The sequence below is a fragment of the Narcine bancroftii genome, chromosome 6 (assembly GCF_036971445.1).
Source record: "Narcine bancroftii isolate sNarBan1 chromosome 6, sNarBan1.hap1, whole genome shotgun sequence".
NCBI classification, from domain to species: domain Eukaryota; kingdom Metazoa; phylum Chordata; class Chondrichthyes; order Torpediniformes; family Narcinidae; genus Narcine; species Narcine bancroftii.
Genome location: NC_091474.1, coordinates 125,871,942 through 125,893,203, shown reverse-complemented (window position 1 = coordinate 125,893,203; position 21,262 = coordinate 125,871,942). Strand labels below are relative to the sequence as shown.

Genomic DNA, 21,262 nt, shown 5'->3' with positions numbered 1-21,262 from the left:
TTTGTGTGTTGGTGGATGTTTTTGACTACTAACATTTTCTTGCACTGAGTAGGGAGAAAAAGACATTTCATTTTATGGTGGTTTTTCTGCATAACCTTGAACATGCTACTATCTTGAAAATCTGTTTTTAATCATAATTTGTGTCAAATTCCATTGCATGCATATAAAATCAAATATAGTTGGTAACATACTGTTATGACATGACAAAGATTTAATCAGAATGGGAATGCCCGTCTTTAAAAGATCCTCAACATCTGGCAACAATTTCTTGCATCGAAAGGCTTCTTCATCTCTACATGTTGTTGTGAGGACACCTTGTATAGAGTCTGCAATATTAATGTTATGAAATCCAAGTGAGTGCCACTGATGGGTTAGACATAGTCCTCTCCCACGGCAGGGGAGCCTGGAGTGAGAGGGCATGGGTTTTAGGTGTGAGGGAGGAAGCTTATGGAACAGAGAGAACCAGTTAATGGAGCAACAGGGAATGGTAGAGGCAGATATAGTTACAATGTGTGGATGGAGGGCTTTTGGGCAGGAACTTGAACACGAAAGGAGAAGAGGGATAGGGGACTAATGCAGTAAATAGGCAATCAGCACGGACAAGGTCAGAACCATGATTTATTGTCACGAACAAGTCATGGAATTTGGTGTTTTTGCAGCAGCGTCAGAATGTAAACATATTATAACCATCTATATAAAATAATAACAAAAATAATAGTCAACGAAAAGTGAGGCCATGTCTTTGGTTCATTTATTATTCAAGAATCTGATGGCAGCGGGAAGAAGCTGACCTTGTGTCAATGAGTGCTTATCTTTAGGCTCCTGGACCTTTTTCCCCGATGGTAGCAGAATGAAGAGGGCATGGCCTAGATGGTGGGGGTCTTTGAGGATAGAGGCACTGCCTCATGTAGATGCCCTCGATGGAGTGAAGTCTGAGATCTCACAGGCCGAATTAACAACTCTCTGGAGTTTATTCTTGTCCTGAGAATTGGTGCAGGCAGGTGAAATGGCCCGTTTCTTTGCTGTAAGATTCTATGAGTGTCACACATAGAGTGGTGAGTGCATGGAATGCGCTGCCTGCAAAGGTGTTGGAAGCAGTACAATAGGATCCTTTCAGAGACTACTAGATAGGTACAAAGAACTGAGAAAAATGGAGAGAGTAGGTTACTAGGTTGTCGCATCACTGTGGGCCACTGTACTGTAGATTTCTATGTTCTATGAAGTGCATTTTATTGTTGCTATTTTATTTTTATCTCAGTCACAAAAACGGACTATTGTTGAGAGCAGAATTGTTCTGTATGTGGGTTTTTTACAGACCTCTGCTGCAGGGAAAGAAGAAAGCATTTAATACCGTGCAGTCTTCATGCACTGGAATTCACAGGCATAGAAGACTGTTATATTGCTCAGTTCAGGTTCAGAAATCGGGTAGGTGGTGTTGGACTTGGAGGGACAGCAGCGGAGATTTGTGGGAAGTTAATCCGAATCTGCCGGAAACCATTCATGGGTCTGCTACTCTATCTACTTGGGTGACCATTTTCAAGATATGGTTCTCTCATTAACTGTATGTTCCCCTTACATATGACCTCACAATATTTTTTTAAATTTTAAATTTTGACATGCAGTACAGTGCAAGACTGTGCTGCCCAACTATACCAATTAACCTGCAAACCTTGTATGCTTTTGGAGGAGGGTGGAAAGAAACGAGCACCTGGAGGAATGTCATGCAGACTCGGGTTAGAACATACAAACTCCTTACCGACAGTGGCAGTTTCGAACCCAGGGTGCTGACTCTGTAATAGCGTTGTGGTAACCGCTACGCTGACCATGCTGCCCTATGGATTAAATACCATCTGCCCCTTCTCCACCCACATCTATAACTAATCTATGTCCTGTTATATTCATTGAAAGCCCTCTATACCAGGGTTCGCGACCTTTTTCTTTCCACTCACATCCCACTTTCCCTATGCCAGTGATTAGTAAGGGATCGTTTAAGGTGGGATGTGAGTAGGAAGGGAAGGTTGAGAATCACTGCTCTAGACCCAATTGTTACTGAAATATTTTGCTTGAGAAAAATGGTCATTGGCCCATTTCCTTTGGAGTTATGAAACCCTGCACATAACGAGTCAATTAGGTATGATTAAAACAGTGGGTTTCAAACTTTTTCTTTCCACCCACATACCACCTTAAGCAATCCCTTCCACCACCAATGTGTCTTATATGGGCCAGCCAATTCTTTATTTCTAATTTTATTTAGAGTTTTGTATACAGCACAATATAATATAGAATCATATGCAAACGATACTTACAATTATCAAAATAGAATAAAAATATAGTTCTACAGTACATAAAGGTGAGAAAAAAGAAAGTATACAAGCAAAAAGAATGCGTGCAAAGCTACTGTGATAACTACCCACCCTCCAAAAAAGAAAAACAGGATGTTAATAAAATAGTAGAATTAAACCAACATGATAAGGTTCAACCATTAAGATTTTTTAAAAAGATTTGATGGAGTGTAGAAGAGAAAACATTAGATATCCAAACCCATAATATCTAAATATGGTTTCCATATTTTTAAGAATGTATCATACCCATTTCTAATATTATGTCACCAGGCCAGCCAATTCTTTATCCAAACTAACAAATCACTGTGGATCCCATGCATTTGTACTTTCTGGAACAGCCTACTATGAGGCACCTTGTCAAATGCCTTCCTAAAGTTCATGTAGATAACATCCATTGCCCTACCTTCATCAACCAACTTGGTCACTTCTTCAAAACGCACAATACCATCGCCTTCCCAAGATCGTGTTATATGGCGAGCTCTCCACTGGCCACCGTGACAGAGGTGCACCAAAGAAAAGGTACAAGGACTGCCTAAAGAAATCTCTTGGTGCCTGCCACATTGACCACCACCAGTGGGCTGATAACGCCTCAAACCGTGCATCTTGGCGCCTCACAGTTTGGCGGGCAGCAACCTCCTTTGAAGAAGACCGCAGAGCCCACCTCACTGACAAAAGGCAAAGGAGGAAAAACCCAACACCCAACCCCAACCAACCAATTTTCCCTTGCAACCGCTGCAATCGTGTCTGCCTGTCCCGCATCGGACTTGTCAGCCACAAACGAGCCTGCAGCTGACGTGGACTTCTTACCCCCTCCATAAATCTTCGTCCGCGAAGCCAAGCCAAAGACTATATACATATTATATAGTAAATAAAATCAATTTATTTATGTGTGAATAATAAGATATAATTTAAGATAAATATGTATACATTTTTTGGAACGATTTACTTGGTTACAAGATCACACAGCCTGCAGGAAGAAGCTATTTCCCAGCCTGCAGTTCTGATATTGATGCTCTTATACCACCTCCATGTTGGTAGAGGGTCCTAAATATTGTGCGCTCAATTCTTCTTTGAGCGCTATATGAGTAACACTCCTGATGAATGTTGTCATTAAAGGAGAGGAAGGCCCCAGGGATCCTTTCGGCCATGTTGACGATCCACTGCATTGACTTTCAGTCCGATGACTTGCAGCTAACGAACCCACACAATGAGGCAGCCAGATGGGATACTCTCATCTGTGCTCCTGTAAAATGTTGCCACAATGATGGCTGGTAGCCTTTCCCCTCCTTCACCTCCTAAGGAAGTGGAGGTGCTGCTAAGGAGGAGATGTTGTGGGTCCAGGAATGGGCTCTCCCCTCTCTTCACAATGGAACCATAAATGTGTCGTGGAAAATAGTCGAGTTTGCCCTCCTGTATCTGTGTTCCTCTGTTTCTCAGTGTTGTCGTTCCCTTCTTCTGACTGGAGAGGATTTTATTCACATTCATCCTGGAAGTGAATTCCACTCCATCATAAATTTCCATTGTAAATACTGAGCAGCAGGACTTGAGTTCAATTGTTACAATCCTGAAATGGGGGAATTATAAACAAAAAGTGCTGTAATTGCTCCATGGTCAAAGCAAAATGAATACAAATAACCTTGAATGAAATCTGGAATGTTCACTTTAATCACAAGTGAATTGTTTGATTGCAAATTTAAAACTGTGGAGTCACAGGGACTAATAAAGGAAAAAAGTGACCTTGTCCCAAACATTATTGAGGGCACTGTAGCTGCATGGCCAGGCACAATTCAAACACCAACTCAGCCAGCGCCATCATGGGCATTAGCCTTCACTCCATTAAGAGCATCTTTAAGAGGCAGTGCATCAAGAAAGCAGTTTCTGTCATCATTTTTCAAGTTTATTACCATCCAATTCCACAAGTACAAGCCAACAAAACAGCGTTCTCTGGTCCTCGGTGCTAAACATGCAGACACACAATCAGACATAACACACATACAGACAAATAATACATACACATTTTTATAATAATAAGGACCCTTACCACCCAGGCCATGCCCTTTACTCATTGCTACATTCAGGGAGAAGGTACAGGAGCTTGAAGACACAAACTCAACATTGCAAAAACAGCAGCTTCCCCTGTGCTGTACTGACGCCTGGACCTGTCTCCCAGCTACTCCCCCAGGGGCCCATATATAACCCTGGTTTCCCGCCTAAACCCAGAACCCCTCTGAAGCCTGTTCATGAACTCTACCTGTGTTTTAAGCTAATAAAAGCATTTGTTCTCCCTCCAGTTGAATGTGAGCTTTTATCTACACCACACAGCAGCAGCGATTGGGACCAAACCAGGGTTTGAATCCCGCGCTGACTGTAAGAAGATTGTACATTCTTCCCGTGTCTGGGTAGGTTTTCTCTGGGGGCTCCAGTTTCGTCCCATCATTCAAAAACATACCGGGGGTTAGATTAAGTGGGTGTATATTGGGAGTAAATTGGGCGGCATGGACTTGTGGGCTGAAATGGCCTGTTACCATCCTGTATGTCTAAATAAAAAATAAAGTGGTCGGTTGAGGTACAACTTCAAGTTAAACATGACTCAATCGTACAAATGTTGGCTTCTTACTGCATGTTTGGACACTACCCTCTTAACAGTGATCAGGACCAGCAGCATTAGAACTGTGGAAGGAGAAGTCACCAAATTCTGTCCGAAACGTGTGGCAGGTGGGGTGGGGAAGACAGACAGAAGGGCAAGATGTTGCAAAGAGATACTTATCCAGACCATATTCGTAAGTGTGAAAAGCTGTAGCCCAAAGCAATGTGTGAGAGACCCCTCCCCAAAATGGGGAGGGGTTTGTCCTGGGCCTCAGCATGGGGGATGACCAGGATAGGCCAGAGAGATTGTCATCTTTTCCTGAGACAGTGCCTCAGGTTTCCAGTTCCATTCTGAGGATTGAATATTGCCTATACATCAGCTCTAAAAGTAGGATGTCCTTTGTTCGAGAACACCCACAGCCCCAACAATGGTAGTCCAGTCGTTATAATATCACCAGGAGATGATGGAGAAATTATTTAGAAATCAAAAATGTAGTGATGAATTTCAACATGGCTCAAGCAGTTTTAAGACAGGTGCACAAACTAGCAAGGGATGGGGAGATAAAAGAAAAAGGCTCCATTATTGTCACGTAATATTCAATTTAGAACATAACATACATGAAATTTGTTAACTTTTGTCCACCGTAAGGCAGGCAGAGAGTCACCACTTTGTCCAGCGCCCCTCGCTGAAACCAACAATACCTGGCCTGGTGTTCCTATGGGGTTTCCCCTCCAAGTACTGATCAGGCCTAAGCCTGCTTAGTTTCCAAGATCAGACAGTATATTTTTATATATATATAGAGAGAGAGAGAGAGAGAGAGAGAGAGAGCAGCCAAATGGGACTTGTTTAAATTGGCATCACAACATTGTGGGCTGATGGGCATGTCCTTGTGCTAAGTTTTATGTTTTGACTTTTTAAAAAAATATTTTTATTGAATAGGAAAAAATGAACAATACAATGTTAATATGTGCCACAGATTTAGTAAAAAAAGTTACAATAATGATCTTATGTAGAAATTCAAAAGTACAATAGCACAATGATTCAATAGAACCTAACAAAAAAGAAAAAAAACAAAAAATGATAAATTCTAAACCCTAAGCAAGGTTGACAACTAAAAAATTCAAGTGGCATAATCTTGGAGAGAGATAGAACCATGCCAAAATTCCAAATCAACACTAACTCTTAAGGTTATGTTGGCAGTCCACAAATGAGCCCCATAAAGTTTGGAATTTGATATTTGAATGAATGACAGCATACCTAATTTTTTCAAAGTTTAAACAAGACACAATATCCCTTAGCCATTGTGTATGTGCAGGTGAAATATTGTCTTTCCATTTAATCAAAGTTGCACGTCTGGCCATTAACGAAGAAAAGGATAAAATGTGACATTTAATCGTCACAGAGTATTCCAAAGAAAGCTATTAAGGGATTAAATTTCAATTTTAATTTAAAAAATAACCAATAGAATTTGAAAAACTTCCTTCCAAAAATTTTCTAAGCTTAGGCAGCCCCAGAACATGTGAATTAAAAATGTAAATTGTAACTGTTTTACATTTGTCACATCGATGATTTATGTCTGGATAACAAAGAGTCTGTTTACCTTTAGACATATATTGGTTTATTAACCACTTTAAATTGCAACAGACAATGCTGTGCGCAAAAGAATGCAGTGTTAATCAGTTTAAGAGTAGCATGCCACACCTCACTGTTCAAATCTTTCTCCCAGACGTTCTTGATTTTAATTGACGAGGCTTGTCTTAAATTAGCCACTTTGTCATAAATAAGAGATATTAAAAATGTATCAAGAATATTCACCTCGTGAATTCTAGGAAGATTAGGAATCTGGAATTGAACAAAATGCCTAATTTGTAAATACCTAAAAAAAAATGAACTTAAGATTAATTAAATTTTACAACCAGTTGTTCAAAGGATGCAAAATTGTTATCAATAAAAAGCATCTTTAAAACATTTAATAACCCAATCTAGGCCACTCATTAAAACCTGTGTCTTGCCATGAAGATTGGAAAAAATCATTGGTTATAATTGGGCTCATAAGAGAAAAACTTTGAAATCCAAAAAACCTTCTAAATTGTGCCCATATTCTCAAACTGTGTTTAATGATCAGGTTGTCCGTTAATTTATATAAAGAAAAAGGTATAGAAGCCCCAAGAATTGCCAACAAGGAAATATCCTTAGTAAAATTTAATTCCATTTCTCCCCATGTGGGGTGTTCAACTCTATAATCAAATTGCAACAAAAGAATCAAGTTACATATATTGACCACCCGATAATAAAATGCAAAATTAGGACACGCCAAGTCACCGTTTCTTTTGTTTTGTTGTTTGTTATTTAAGCAGGGACCTTTTCCTTGCCTTATGTAAAAAGATAAAAGTGAATCAAGTGAATCAAAAAAGAATTTACTTGGAGCAAATCTGCCTTTTTTGCTTTCCAAACTGATAATTTGGTAGTTAGACATACTTTGTGTTTTTGGTTCCAATTTAGAAAATATTTTTTGTTATCATAGATTTGTATTAATTAGTCCAATTTACAAAATTCCTTTTTTTAAAACCTTCAGTCAAAGACATTGGATGTACTCAATGGTCTAGGTTGGGTATTGAATCTTTCTTGGACTTGCATATCGACCAAAACTTTGCCTCTTTTGAGCAAGTATCTGCCAAATTTAAATTACCAGATCAACATTTCTTTCACTATTCACAGATTAGGAGCTTCTTAAATTCCTTAACATTGAGGCTTCCCCACGACTTAGATTTTAATCTTGTATAACATTAGACCTTATCAAAAAGGACTGCTTTCAGAAATTTATGAACTACTTTTAAGATCTAACTATAGTTCTTTATCTAATATTAAGAAAGTTTGGGACATGACTTTCAACAGCTGATTCCTGAAGATACATGGGATTTTATTTTAAAACATGTACCTTCATCCTCTCTCTGTGCTCGACATTCCTTATTACAATTTAAAGTAGTCCATAGGGCCCACTATTCCAAAGTTCAATGAGTCAAATTTTATCCCAAGATATCCTATGTGACAACTGTACAATTCAGGAAGGTCATTTATATCAGATGTTCTGGCTATGTAACTTTGTAACTACTGGAAAGAGGTACTTAGTACACAATATTGATAGATATCTCTCTCCGAGCCCTTTTATTGCTTTTTTTTGAGTGAGTAGACTGATGGATTAAATTTTGACTCCATCTCAATCCCATGTAGTTGGTTTTACTATCCTGTTTGGTATGAGGCTCATTTTGCTGCGGTGGAAAGATGTTGTCCCTCCCACGCAGACACAGTGGTTATTGGATTTGATGGTGTCTCCTCTCTAGAGAAAATTAGGTGTTCAACTACAATGAGTAAAAACAATTTTTTTTCTCTTTGGTGTTATTTTTTCAATTATTTTCAAAATGTACAGATCAATTATTTTTGCTTTTTATCAAAAATCTTTTTTTTTTCATTTTTTGAACTATTAGTAGTGAAATTAGTAGTTGAAGCTTGGCTTCGATTGTAATCGCTTAGATAGTAGGTTGGGGTTAGAAATTATATTCGTTATAGAATTTTTAAATTATTTTTTATTGACAACGTAGATTACACGTGTCTTATTTACCATTGTTCACTCTCTGTAATTTTAATGTAACTTTATATCATACATATGTATTTGATATTATTTTCTCAAAAACAAATAAAAAGTTGAAAAAAAATCTATGAATAAAAATTGGCACAGATTGGAAAAGATACAAAAATTTAGGTAAGATGTTCATTGTAATAGAATTAATATGACCAATCAGAGAAATTGACAAAGATGACCATCTCATTAGAAACAATTTAACCTGATTAAATAAAGTAGAAAAAGTTTCCCTAAAAAGAATGTTTATAGTTCTTGGTAATTGTAATACCAAGATAAGTAAATTGATCTCTCACTATCTTAAAAAGGAAATGAAATACCAAGGTATAGGACAGTGTTTCTCAACCTTTTTCTTTCCACTCACATGCCACTTTAAGTATTCCCTATTCCATAGGTTCTCTGTGATTAGTAAAGGATTGCTTAAGGTGGTATGTGGATGGAAAGAAAAAGTTTGAAAACCATTGTTTTAATTGTACCTAACTGACTTGTTATGTGCACAGTTTCATAACTCCAAAGGAAATGGGCCAATGACAATTTTTCTCAAGCAAAGTATTTCAGTAACAATTGGGTCTAGAGCAATGATTCTCAATCTCCCTTCCCACTCACATCCCACCTTAAGCAATCCCTTACTAATCACAGAACACTGTGGCATAGGAATTACTTAAGGTGGTATGTGAGTGGAAAGATAAAGGTCGAGAACCACTGCTCTACACTCACAAAAGGCATTTGCTAATGGCTCTAAGTCCAAGTAAATAAAGTAATAAATTTAAAGGACAATCTTGGCAAGTACCCTGTTGAAGATTTCAAAGTTCTGATTTTTATGAATTAGGAAGGACTGAAGCATTAGGAGATAAATATAATAATTTAACCCATTTAATAAAACATTGTCCAAAACTAATTTTTTTTCAGAATTGCAAATAAATAACCCCATTCTACTCGATCAAATGCTTTCTCTGTGTCTAATGAAAGGACACATTCATGAACAGGAGTTGGGGTAAATATAAAATGTTCAATAAGCGGAGTATATTAAAATAGGAATAATAATTTTTAATGAAGCCAGTCTGATCATCAGAAGTAATTAATGGTAATATATTCTCCTTTTTATGGGCCAAAACTTTAGCCAAGATCTTCTTATCAACATTCAATTAAGAAATTAGAAGAACACTCAAGTGGATCTTTCCCCTTTTTTGCAATGCAAGTTTCATTAAAAGATACTGGAAGATTACTCTGTTTCAATGAGTCATTCAACATCAAACTTAATTGAGGCACAAGCAATTTAGAAAATTCCACAGGGTACCCATCAAGTCCTGGAGATTTACTTGACTGTAATGAAGAAATAGCTAAAAGTATTTCCTCTTGTGCAATATGCTCCTCCAAACTTGTGCGATAATTCTGAGATCAAAGAAAAAAAAATTTTAATGGAAAAATTATCGTTGGCCCAGCCTCCCTGAACTCTTTAAAGAGATAATTGTTACAATTCGCAGACCAAAGCAATATGCCTAGATTTATAAAAGACCTTCCGAGAAGTATCGTGTAATAAACCATGGGATAAGATCAGGTACTGTTGAGTCAGGGGATGGGTGTAAAACTGTCTGAAGGACAACGAACAGAGTGCGAGGCTAAATAAGACCTGCTCGCATGGAAAGTGAATTCCCCTAAGGAGAAACTCAGCGGGTCAAACCGTGTACTTTATATAGCAAAGATGAAGATACCTAACCAATGTTTTGGATTTGCGCCCTTCATCAAGGTATGAGCAAAAGATAGGCAGGAGACCGAAGAGTAGAATTGAAGAATAGTTGGTCGGGTCACAGTCGCACAAGAGTGTACAATCCTGCTCATCTAATACGAAAAGAAAAGGGACCTAAAAATAGTTTCCAAGCTGGATCTGATGCTAAGCAGCAGGGTAGTCTGAGTATCTGGTCTGCTGAAAAGAAGGGGTTGTATGATGATGCAATAAAATCTATAAAGTGAAGAAAAATCTTCATAGACATAGAGATGAGGATTTGATCCGTGGAATGGAACACCCAGAAAGATTGAGATTACGCGGCTAAATAAAAGCAATGGAAAATATGGAATTAAACTCCTTCACCCTAAGAATGATGTGAAGATGCATTTCATTACCACAGAGAGTACACAAGGGAACTGGAAAGGATGCATTTAAGAGAAAGGCAGGTAGTGCACGCTGGCGATAAACTCAGTTGATAATGTGATCATCTAGAGCAGCTGTTCTCAAACAGGGCCCTACATGCACCCACCCACCCCCGCCCCCAACCTGGAGCACAGCACATTTAAGAAAAATCCTTGTTTTTTTTCACTTCCCATAACATAAATAAGTTTTATGTAGTTGGCAGGAGAGTAGTATGGAAGAAACCGAAACGTGACTGCTTCACAGGAAAGGGGACACAGAAACTTTCAGCAGACCCCTAGTGGGGGAGGGTGGGGGGGCATGGGACATAATAAAAAAAGGGTTGAGAATGACTGGTCTAGTGCAGTGGTTCTCAACCTTTTCCTTTCCACTCACATCCCATTTTAAGTATTCCCTATGTCATCGGTGCTCTGTGATTAGTAAGGGATTGCTTAAGGTAGGATGTGAGTGGAAAGGGAAGGTTGAGAACCACTGCTCTAGACCCAATTGTTATTGAAATATTGGCTTGAGAAAAATGGTCATTGGCCCATTTCCTTTGGAGTTATGAAACCGTGCACATAACGAGTCAATTAGGTACGATTAAAACAGTGGTTTTCAAACTTTTTCTTCCCACCCATATACCACCTTAAGCAATTCTTTACTAATCACAGAGCACTGATGGCATAGGGAATACTTAACGTGGGATGTGAATGGAAGAAAAAGATTGAGAACCACTACTGTAATGCACAGCCAGAGTAGTGGTGGAGGGTGGTACAGTAGGGACATTGAAGACAGACAGGTACATGGATGCAAGAAAAATAGGGGTGGGTAAGGTTTAGATGGTTGAGTATGTTTATGTAGATTGGCACAACCTATATCAACCTATGGATTGCGAGAGAGAAATGATGACAGGAGAAGATGAGAGTTAGAGTTGTATAGCTTTGGTCCTCCCCTGCCCCTTCCTCCTTCCTCTTTTCTACTTCCCCAGTTTCTTCTTCCCCTGTCCCTCCTCTCCTCTCTTCCTCATCCCCATTCCTTCCTACCCTTTCCTCTCCCCTCTTCTCCTTCCCCAGTTTCTTCTTCCCCTGCCCCCTCCTCTCCTCCTCTTGCCCAATCCTCCATCCTCTTCTCTCCCTACCCTATTCTTCCTCCCCTTCTATCCTTTCCCAGTTCCTTCCTCCCCTGCCCCCTCCTCTCCTCTCCTGCCCTTGCCCATTCCTCCTTCTTCTCCTATCCCTACCCCTTCCTCCTTCCTTTCCTATCCTCCCCTCTGCCCCTTCCTCACTCTTCTTGTATCCCCACCCAACTTTTTATTCAGGTGCCAGCCTGTTTTTCATACCTTTAAAATGGTCCTAGTGTATCAGCCTCTTCCACCACCACTCCCAGCAATTCATTCCAGCCACCCACTTCTCTCTATGGTTAAAAAAAAACTTGCCACTGACATCTCCCCTAAACTTTCCTCCTCTCAGCTTAAGCAGAAGCCTTCTGGTATTTCGTTTTGTCACCTGGGAAAAAGCTGCTGGCTGTCCCCTCATCGTCTTGTATATCTCCATAATTCCACTCTCATCCTCCTTCGCTCCAGGGACAAAAGGCAAAGCTTTGATTCTAGTTCCAGATTTCCAGATTCCTCATTATTTTGCTTTAACATATACATTCATTGCCTTTGTTTTCAAAGTAATTCTAGAGATTTGAAAAGACGCTTACAAACTGTACGTTTTTTGAATACTTTATTTGAAAGTTTTCATACATGTAGTATATAATCATCCATTATATTGTACAGATTAGTCCTGACTACAAAAAAGAATTATTCCCCCTCCCCTCAACAAACCCTCCCTAACCCCAACCCCCTGAAGCAAAATCAACAAACAGTGCTTACATATTTTTGTATTATACAGTAACATGTTAAGGAAAAGAAAGAATCTGGAAAGAATGACTGGATTGTACTAGGATAGGCCATGGGGCACTAAGGGCTTTTATTGAATGAACAAGAATCTTAGCTCATCTTACAGGTGGAGTTGTAGGATCCAGCGATGGGAAGAGATAAAATTAAACAACAATACCTATTTTTTGCATATATGAGTTCCATATTTGTAAATATATATTATACTTATTCCTAATATTATCAGTAATTTTTTTTCCCAGTGGAATACACTTTTAAACTTATCTACGCCTAAACACGAATCTGATTTCCAAGTGAATGCAGTACATTTTCTTGGCACTGCCAAAACAATTTTCACAAATTTCTTTTGATTTAATTTAGGGTTCATCCCTTCCATGTTCCCAATTAAGAATGTCAGTGTTTTGTGACCATGAAATACCAGTGATTTGTTCTAATAGTTCCCTACTTTGACCCAAAAAGGTCTTACTTATTGCACACGTCCAGTGTGCAGAAAAGTAACTTCTTCTATACCACAAGCAAAACACTTATTTGATAAGTATGATTTTATTTCATGCAACTTCTATGTCATGATATATAATTGATGCATAAAGTTATTCTCTACTAATCTATATCGTACATTAGACATACAATCTCTACACAAATTTATCCATGCGTGATCATCTATTATAGTACTCAAATCCTGTTCCCATTTTGTTTAGATTTAAAAAGCCCTGGTTTAGAAGTTGCTCTTTGCAATTAAAGATACATTACAGAAGTAAATTTCTGTACAGTCCCTCATCTAATAAGATTTTCTGCTTCACTACAAGAGGACAATAATCTCTCTGATCCTAGTTTATCTCTTAAAAATCCTTTTATTTGAAAATAGCAAAAAAGTGTTTTCCTGGATATTCCATATTCATCCTCCAGTTGAATAAAGGACACATTAACTGTCCTTGTTCATAACAATTCTCAATGACTAATTCCTTGATCAGTCTATAATTTCAAAAAACTGGTTGTTTCACAAGAAAGTTATCAAACTATTCTGGAACAAAGGGGTTTTAGGTGATCTACTTCCTTTTGTTCCAATTTCCCCATCTTTCTTTCCCCAAATATCTATTAAATGTTTTGATAAAGGTATATCTTTAATTCCTGTCATTAGTCCTGAATTCCATTTATAGATAAAAGCTGCAGCTGATTTTTCTCCTATTTTTCCCAATTCTATGTTGACCCATGCTGGTGCTCTCTCTCTCCTTCAAAAAAGGACGCAATCAATCACATTTGAGCTGCCCTATAATAATTGTTAAAGTTTGGAAGTTGTAATCCCTCCATTTTATATATCCACGTTAATTTCTGCATCGATACTCGACACCTTACCCTTCCATCAAAATTTCCTCACCCATTTATTAAGTTCGTTAAAAAAATTCTAAGGTATTGAAAAAGATGTTGAGTTCTTGGAAAAATATGCATCTTTATACAGTTGTCTCCCCCTATCAAAGTAATAGGTAGTGTGTAAACATGAAATACAAGGAACAAAAGCTGAGATGACTACCCCTCTACATTGTTGACACCAAAGGGCCAGTGTTGTTTGGAAGAAACAAATTACACGTTGAAACTATCTGGTTTGGCATTCTGGGTTCCAGTTACTCGTGTCGCCCAATGATTTGGAACTTTGCAGTAAAGATCTATACTGATGAATTAAATAGCAATTAAGGTCTAAAATCAATGAAGATCTGTACCAATCTGTAGCTGATTCACCTTCCAGTGCAATGCTTGCAATCTCAGCCAACAGTGATTTTGGCCAACATCATTTCTGACTGAGGGAAATTGTGCTGCAGACAGTTCTCACAACATGTACTTGGCCCAGGGATTCTCCATCCATAAAAAGCTCCATTCTCTTCCTCGGAGGAAGATGATCCAGTGGTCTGTTGCCTGTCCCCTCCCAAGGGTGTCCTAGTGGAACTCCAGCATAATCACATCCTTCCTACAGCACGATGAACGGAACCTCACTCAGTTCCCCCAAGTATGGCTTTAATCTGAAGGTAAACAGAAATGGTTAATTGAGAAAAAATCGGTGAGAATTATATGCCAATATTATTATCTTCACTACACTGCATGCCAAGAATGAATGTTGGGAAGCTGAATCATTGGGCAACATCAGTTATTACAACGTTAAGAAGTTGTTAGTGCAATTAAGTTCTAACCCTAACTTTCTGTGGCGCCTCATGGACAACTTATCCACAAATCTATTAGGTTCTGAAAAATATTGATGATCTTGCTTGTGTGTCCCGAAAAGCTGAACATAAATCGACTGGTGAACAGAGGAGTTTTTGGATATCGAAAGGGCTAGATAAAGTGGAGATAGAGAAGATATTTCCACTAGTGGGGGTCAAGGATCAGAGGTTACAGCCTTAGAATAAAAGGACTTGAGAACAGAGAGATATTTCTTCAGTCAGAGGATGCTGCATCTGTGGAATTCATTGCCACAGGCAGTGGTGGAGGCCAAGTCATTGGGTAGATTTAAAATGGAGGTTGGCATGTTCTTAAAGTGGGATGTGAGTGGAAAGAAAAAGGTGTCAAATGTTATTGAGAGAAGGCAGGAAAATGTGTTTGAGAGTAAAATTACATCAGCCATGACTCGCATGCAGAACAAAATGGGATTGATGGAGGGCAGAAGGGCCTGTTTCTATTCTGCCTGACTATTTTATAGCAGGAAAGGAAAACTTAAAATGATAGAGTGTTTATTGTGAGGATAAAAATCTATAGTCCAAGAGTCTGTGCTTGTGAAAAATGGAGAGTTAACATTTCTGAATTTGGATCGCGTTAACAAGGTGGGGCAGGAGAAGAGTGGGGGCTTTTCTAACCACTCTGATTTCACCACAGATTGGTGGCTGCTGGAGTCTCACTGTCTTTAGTCTCCGAGACAACAGATTAACAAGAATCCCTCCAGAAATTTCACAGGCTACTGAACTTCACGTGCTGGACTTAGCTGGAAACAGGTAATCGAAGGGAAATTGCCAAGTTGTTTTTTGTGTTCTTGTTCACAATGCATTTGAAAAAAAATACTCGATGAGATGCTGGAAAATTAGGATCACCATTTTGAGGCGAAGAGTTTCTGATTCAAAGTGAAGGCTGTTGATGATCTTAAATAAATTTTCCCCAAAACAATGTGATTCGGAGTCCCTCCTTTTGCGAAGTATCCACTGTGGTGTTCACCAACAATGAAGTTATCAGTTAGAGTCATCGATCATATTGACCATTTCCCACAACAAAAGTTCTTAAATCAGTGGTTCTCAACCTTTTTCTTTCCACTCACATCCCACTTTAAATATTCCCTATGCCATTGGTGCTCTGTGAATAATAAGGGGTTGCTTAAGGTGGGATGTGAGTGGGAAGGGGAAGGCTGAGAACCACTGCTCTAGACCCAATTGTTAACTGAAATATTTTGCTTGAGAAAAATGGTCATTGCCCCATTTCCTTTGGAGTTATGAAACCATGCACATAACGAGTCAGTTAGGTACAATTCAAACAGTGGTTTTCAAACTTTTTCTTCCCACCTACGTACTACCTTATTCAATCCCTTACTAATCTCAGAACATTGATGGCATAGGGAATACTTAAAGTGGGATGTGAGTGGAAAGAAAAAGGTTCAAAACCACTGCTCTAAATTTATTTAAATTTTAAACATTTTATCAAAACAAGGAATGTGATGTAAATATTTTGGCTTTTGCACCAATTTTTTAAAAAAATGTAATTTATAGCAATTTTGCCCCTGTAATCTGCTGCAAATCAACAAGTTTCATGACAATAAATTCTCACTTTGATTCTGATCCCCATAAGTATATAAACAAATGCTCTTTTTTAAAAATAGAATATATTTTTTAATTTAAATTTAAAGATACAACACAGTAACAGCTCCTTCTGACCCACGAGCCTGTCCTGCCCAAATACACTGATTCATCTTCAAGCCCTGCACGTTTTTTGGACCACGAGAGGAAACCGGAGAACCTGGGGGAAACCCATGCAGACACGGGGAGATGTACAAACTCCTTACAGACAGTGCGGGATTTGAACCCTGGTCGCTGGCGCTGTAGTAGCATTGCGCTAACCGTGCCACCCATTTTGTAATTTTAACACAATGTTAGTCTGTTCTGACTTTGCGGCCTAAGATGCTGTTTGGCAGCAATGATGCCTCGGCTCGCCGATGAGATAAAGTACAATTAGTATTTTTAGTTACTCAAATGTACCCCATTTTTGGGGATAAATTTGGAGAGTTAAATTTCAGAAAGTTGCATGGAGAACTAATGATAATGTGAGTTTACGCATTCTTTGTTAGTTCGGCTGCATCAGCAAAAGCCGCATTGGAAGGAAGAATTTATCAACAGCAACATTCTCTGTTTCTGTGTTTATTCACACTTTCCCACTTTCCAGCCATCACTGCTGATTATATACGGTAAAGACCAGGAATTCTGTCTATTCTGCTGTGATAACAATGGCACATACTTGACCATGAATTCTAGTCCAGGCGACATCCTGGATTCTTCTCAAAGCCTCTGCATCCTTGCTACAATGGGGTGACTAGAATTACACATAATACACCAAGTGTGGCCCAACCAAAGTTTTATATTGCTGCCATGTGACTTCCTTACCCATTTACCCAATGAAGGCACACATGGTGTACCCTTTCTTTACCACCCAATCTACTTGCATGCCCATTTTCAATGAGCAGTGGACATTAACCTCACATCTGTCTGCCCATCAATTCCATTAACTGCATTCATTCCCCTTGCATCGTATCTCCCAAAGTGTAACATCTCACACTTGTCCTGATTGAAGCTCCATCTGCCATTTCTCTGCACACATCTGCAACCAATCTATAATCTCCTGCATAATTTGCTAGCCATTTACACAGTCCACAATTCCACAAACCCTTGAGCCACCTGCAAACTTACTAAGCCACCCACTTACTTTTTCATCCAAGCCGTCCAAATATGTCACAAACATCTGTGGTGTCAACACTGATCCTTACAAAACACCATGGGCCTCCAGTCAGATTTAACACTCTTCCATCAGGGGAAGACAATTCCACATCTAAACTACTAATTCACCTGGTATCCCTGCATCTTTAACTTCTGGATCAGCGTACCTTGAGGGACCTTGTCAAATAAATCCCTCGCTCTGCCCTCGACCATTTTTGTCACTTCCTCAAATTAAAAATTCGATTAAATCTGAGACATGGCCTGCCTCACACAAAGCCACGTTGATTGGCCCTAATCGGACCATGCCTTTCTAAATGTGCATAAATCTCATCCCTAAACATCCCCTTTTAGTTCCCCAAACACGAAGTGAGACTCACTGTTCCATAATTTCTGGGATTAACTCTTTCTCCTTTTGAACAGAGGAACAACATTGGCTACTCTCAAGTTCCCTGGGACCTTGTGTATCACTGGTGAGGACACAAGGACCTTCACCAAGAACCCGGCAACCTCTTCTCTTGCCCATTGTGTATCGTACTTGATGCCTCGTTTGTGGTGTTGAGTGTTTATAGTTAATATTTAGTTTATAGGATGGTGTTATGATATAGAGAAGGGGAATTTGTGGGTTTGTTGAGCCATTGGCACATGTACATGTTCTACACCATTGATTATTTTCTTCAACAGGCTTAAAAAGGAAAACTTTCCTTGGTAACTTTTGGATTTTGGCTTGTGATGGAGTATTACATCACTGAAATGTCTATTTTTAAAACAATGCAGTAGTCAAGTGATGGAAATCTTTGAGGTTCTCCTAAAGTTATGAAGGTTGTACATAGGGAATAAAAGCAAAAAAAAAGAGAAATAATTCTTGAAAGCATTCTTGGGTGGTGATGTGAGCAACTGCCTGATGCAACCAGGGTTTAATCTTGACCTCTGGTGCTGCCCATGTGGAGTTTGCACGTTTTCCCTGACCACATGGGTATCCCCTGGCATACTCTGGTATCCTCCCACATCCCCAAGAATTGCAAGTTGGTTGGTTAATTGGCTGTGGTAAATTGCCCTTGGTATGTAGGTGAGGGATAGGATCTGGGAGGAGATAAGGAAAATCTGGGGAGAATGAAATGAAATTGGATGGTAAATGGTGATGGGCTGAAGGGGCTGTTTCCTGTGTTGTACATTGCAGTGACTCTCAAATATGTATACCCTGTGGACACAAAGCCTTTCAATGAGTATGCTACACTTTTTTCAATGGTTTGCCATTGCCTTTTGTCCAATGCAGGTTGACGTACTTGCCATTATCATTGATCACCTTGAAACTGAAGGCCCTTTGGTTGTCTGAGAACCAGTCTCAGCCGCTGCTATCCTTTCAGACTGAGACTGATCCAGGAACACGAGAGAAGGTTTTGACGTGTGTTTTGCTTCCTCAGCTGCCTCCTGAACATAACAACCACGGTACTGTATTGGCCAAAGTTTAAAAACCTTCTAACCAGCAAAGAAAGAGGATCACTGTTAAAATTTAAGGAGGTTTACCAAAGATTGTTTCTCTTTAAACATGGCATTACTTCCAGTGCAGAATATTGTCCTTTCATTTGTTGTTCTCTTCACAGTGAATTGTGCACCAAAGTCACCATGATTATTGCTACAATTGGGAACCGTGCTGCCAGGACATCTTTCATAACCTTCTGAATTTTAAATTTAAATTTAGACATACAGCTCGGTAACAGGCCCTTTCAACCCATGAGTCTCTGCTGCCCAATTAACCGAGAACCCCCGGTACGTCTTGAGTGGTGGGAAGAAACCGGAGCACCGGTGGGGGGGATCCCCACGCAGACATGGAGAGAACATGCAAGCTCCTTACAGACAGCGTGGGATTTGAACCCCGGTTCTGATTGCTGGCGCTGTAATAGCATTGTATTAATCACTACGCCAACCGTTCCACCCAAACTTGATGACACAACCTCAAATTCAACGAGGAGTACGATTATAATTTCCAGCTCACTCCCGCGCACTTACCCTCCTTCGCATCCTTGTGGCCTCCTCTGTTTCCTTCTCCCAACAGTGTGATGGGATGTGAAACAGTTACATTGCTTGGGTGCTAAAATGCAGGTCAACCTTTTTAACCTTTGGGAGCAGTTTAGAACATGCTGAGGAACAGACAGGACGTATCGCCCCTCCATATTTTCTTGGCAGGACAGAAGCTACTGCCAATTAAATGCTCTTTTGCCATCTGTTTGTCTCCAAGTCATCTGTTGGATAATGGGCTGGATTTACTGCCTCTCTAATCCTACCTCTTACCTGTGAATCAAGAAAGACTACAGTTAATAGGCAAAAGAGCTGGAGAAGCTCAGAAAGTCCCACAGGGGCTATTGGAGCAATGATATACAACCTGTGTGAACTCTTTGTCACACAGACTGACCTCTCCTCCATCTAGTCCATCAACACCTCCTTGGGAAAGCTGCACAGTTAGCGTAGCAGTTAGCGCAATGCTATTCCAGCACTAGCAACCTGGGTTCAAATCTGGCTGCTGTCTGTGAGGAGTTTACACGTTCTCCCCATAACCTGCGTGTGTTTCCTCTGGGTGCTCAGGTTAATTAGTGTATTCGGGGGTGGCATGGGGCAGTGGTTTGGAAGGGCCTGTTACCTTGTATGTCTAAAATTTAAAAATGATTGTAATGAGAACAAACAGCCCTCATAGGCACTGAATCCATACTAATTACCAACCATCCATTTACACCTATTCCTCCAGATCTTTCAGTCACTGGCACATTCGGTGCAACTTACCGTGGCTGATTGATTAACCCTCCAGTTTCTGGGTTGTGGGAGGGAACCAGTGCACCCCAAGAAAACCCAATGCAGGGAGCAGTTCAACACAGTCAGCACCCATGGTTGGGCGTGGGGAGGGCAACAGCTCAACTCACTTCACCACTGTGCATCCCGTAATTTTCTCCTTTAATTCCCACCCTCCCCTTCTCCCATTCCCGCAGGAAGCGAAGATTTTATTGCATCCGTACAGTAGATCACGACAGCACAGAACAGGCCCTTCAGCCCACAATGTTGTGCCAGTCTGGTCAACAATCTAAACTTCCCCTGCCTCACACCTTTAACCCTCTTTTTCTTGCATCCATGTGCCTGTCTAAGAGTCTTTTAAATATCTCGATTGTTCCAGCTTCAATTACCACCCCTGGCAACGCATGTTAGGGACCCACTACTCTCTGTAACAAACCTGAGGTCTGTCAGCTCCCCCAAAACTTTCCTCCCCTCACCTTAAACAATGTCCTCTAGTATTTGCTACTGTTATCCAGGGAAAATGGTGCTGGCTGCCCACCCTATCTATGCCTCTCATAATCTTGTAGTCACCTCTATTAAGTCATCTCTCATCCTCCTTCACTCCAAAGAGATAAGATCTAGCTCTGTTCACCTTGTCCCTAAGACGCATTCTCCAGGCTGGACAACATTCTGCCCATCTCCAAAGCTTCCTCATTCTTGCAATGAGGCCACCAGAACTGAACTGTATTCCACACATTGTACTCACGTATATGGCAATAAACACTCATCACATCTCTTCCAGCCATAAAAATTATGCCTGAGTCTGCTGAGTAATGCAGCAAATTGTTCGGTCTATGGAATGCTAATTAAATTTTAGAAAGGCCCTTCCAGACCACTGCCCCATGCCACCCCCAAATACACCAATTAACCTACAAACCCGTACATTGTTGGAGGGT

General features: G+C 39.9%; 1 protein-coding gene across 3 annotated transcripts in view; it reads left to right on the top strand.

Annotated features, from left to right (window-relative positions):
• lrrc1 (leucine rich repeat containing 1) overlaps nt 1–21,262 on the top strand; it is a 218,589-nt gene that overhangs the window by 186,987 nt on the left and 10,340 nt on the right. For all 3 annotated transcript variants that reach the window (XM_069885981.1, XM_069885979.1, XM_069885980.1), the window contains exons 11-12: nt 15,451–15,566; nt 18,820–18,992. In XM_069885981.1, the coding sequence (XP_069742082.1) occupies nt 15,451–15,566; nt 18,820–18,992 (289 nt within the window). The remainder of the gene's footprint in view (nt 1–15,450; nt 15,567–18,819; nt 18,993–21,262) is intronic.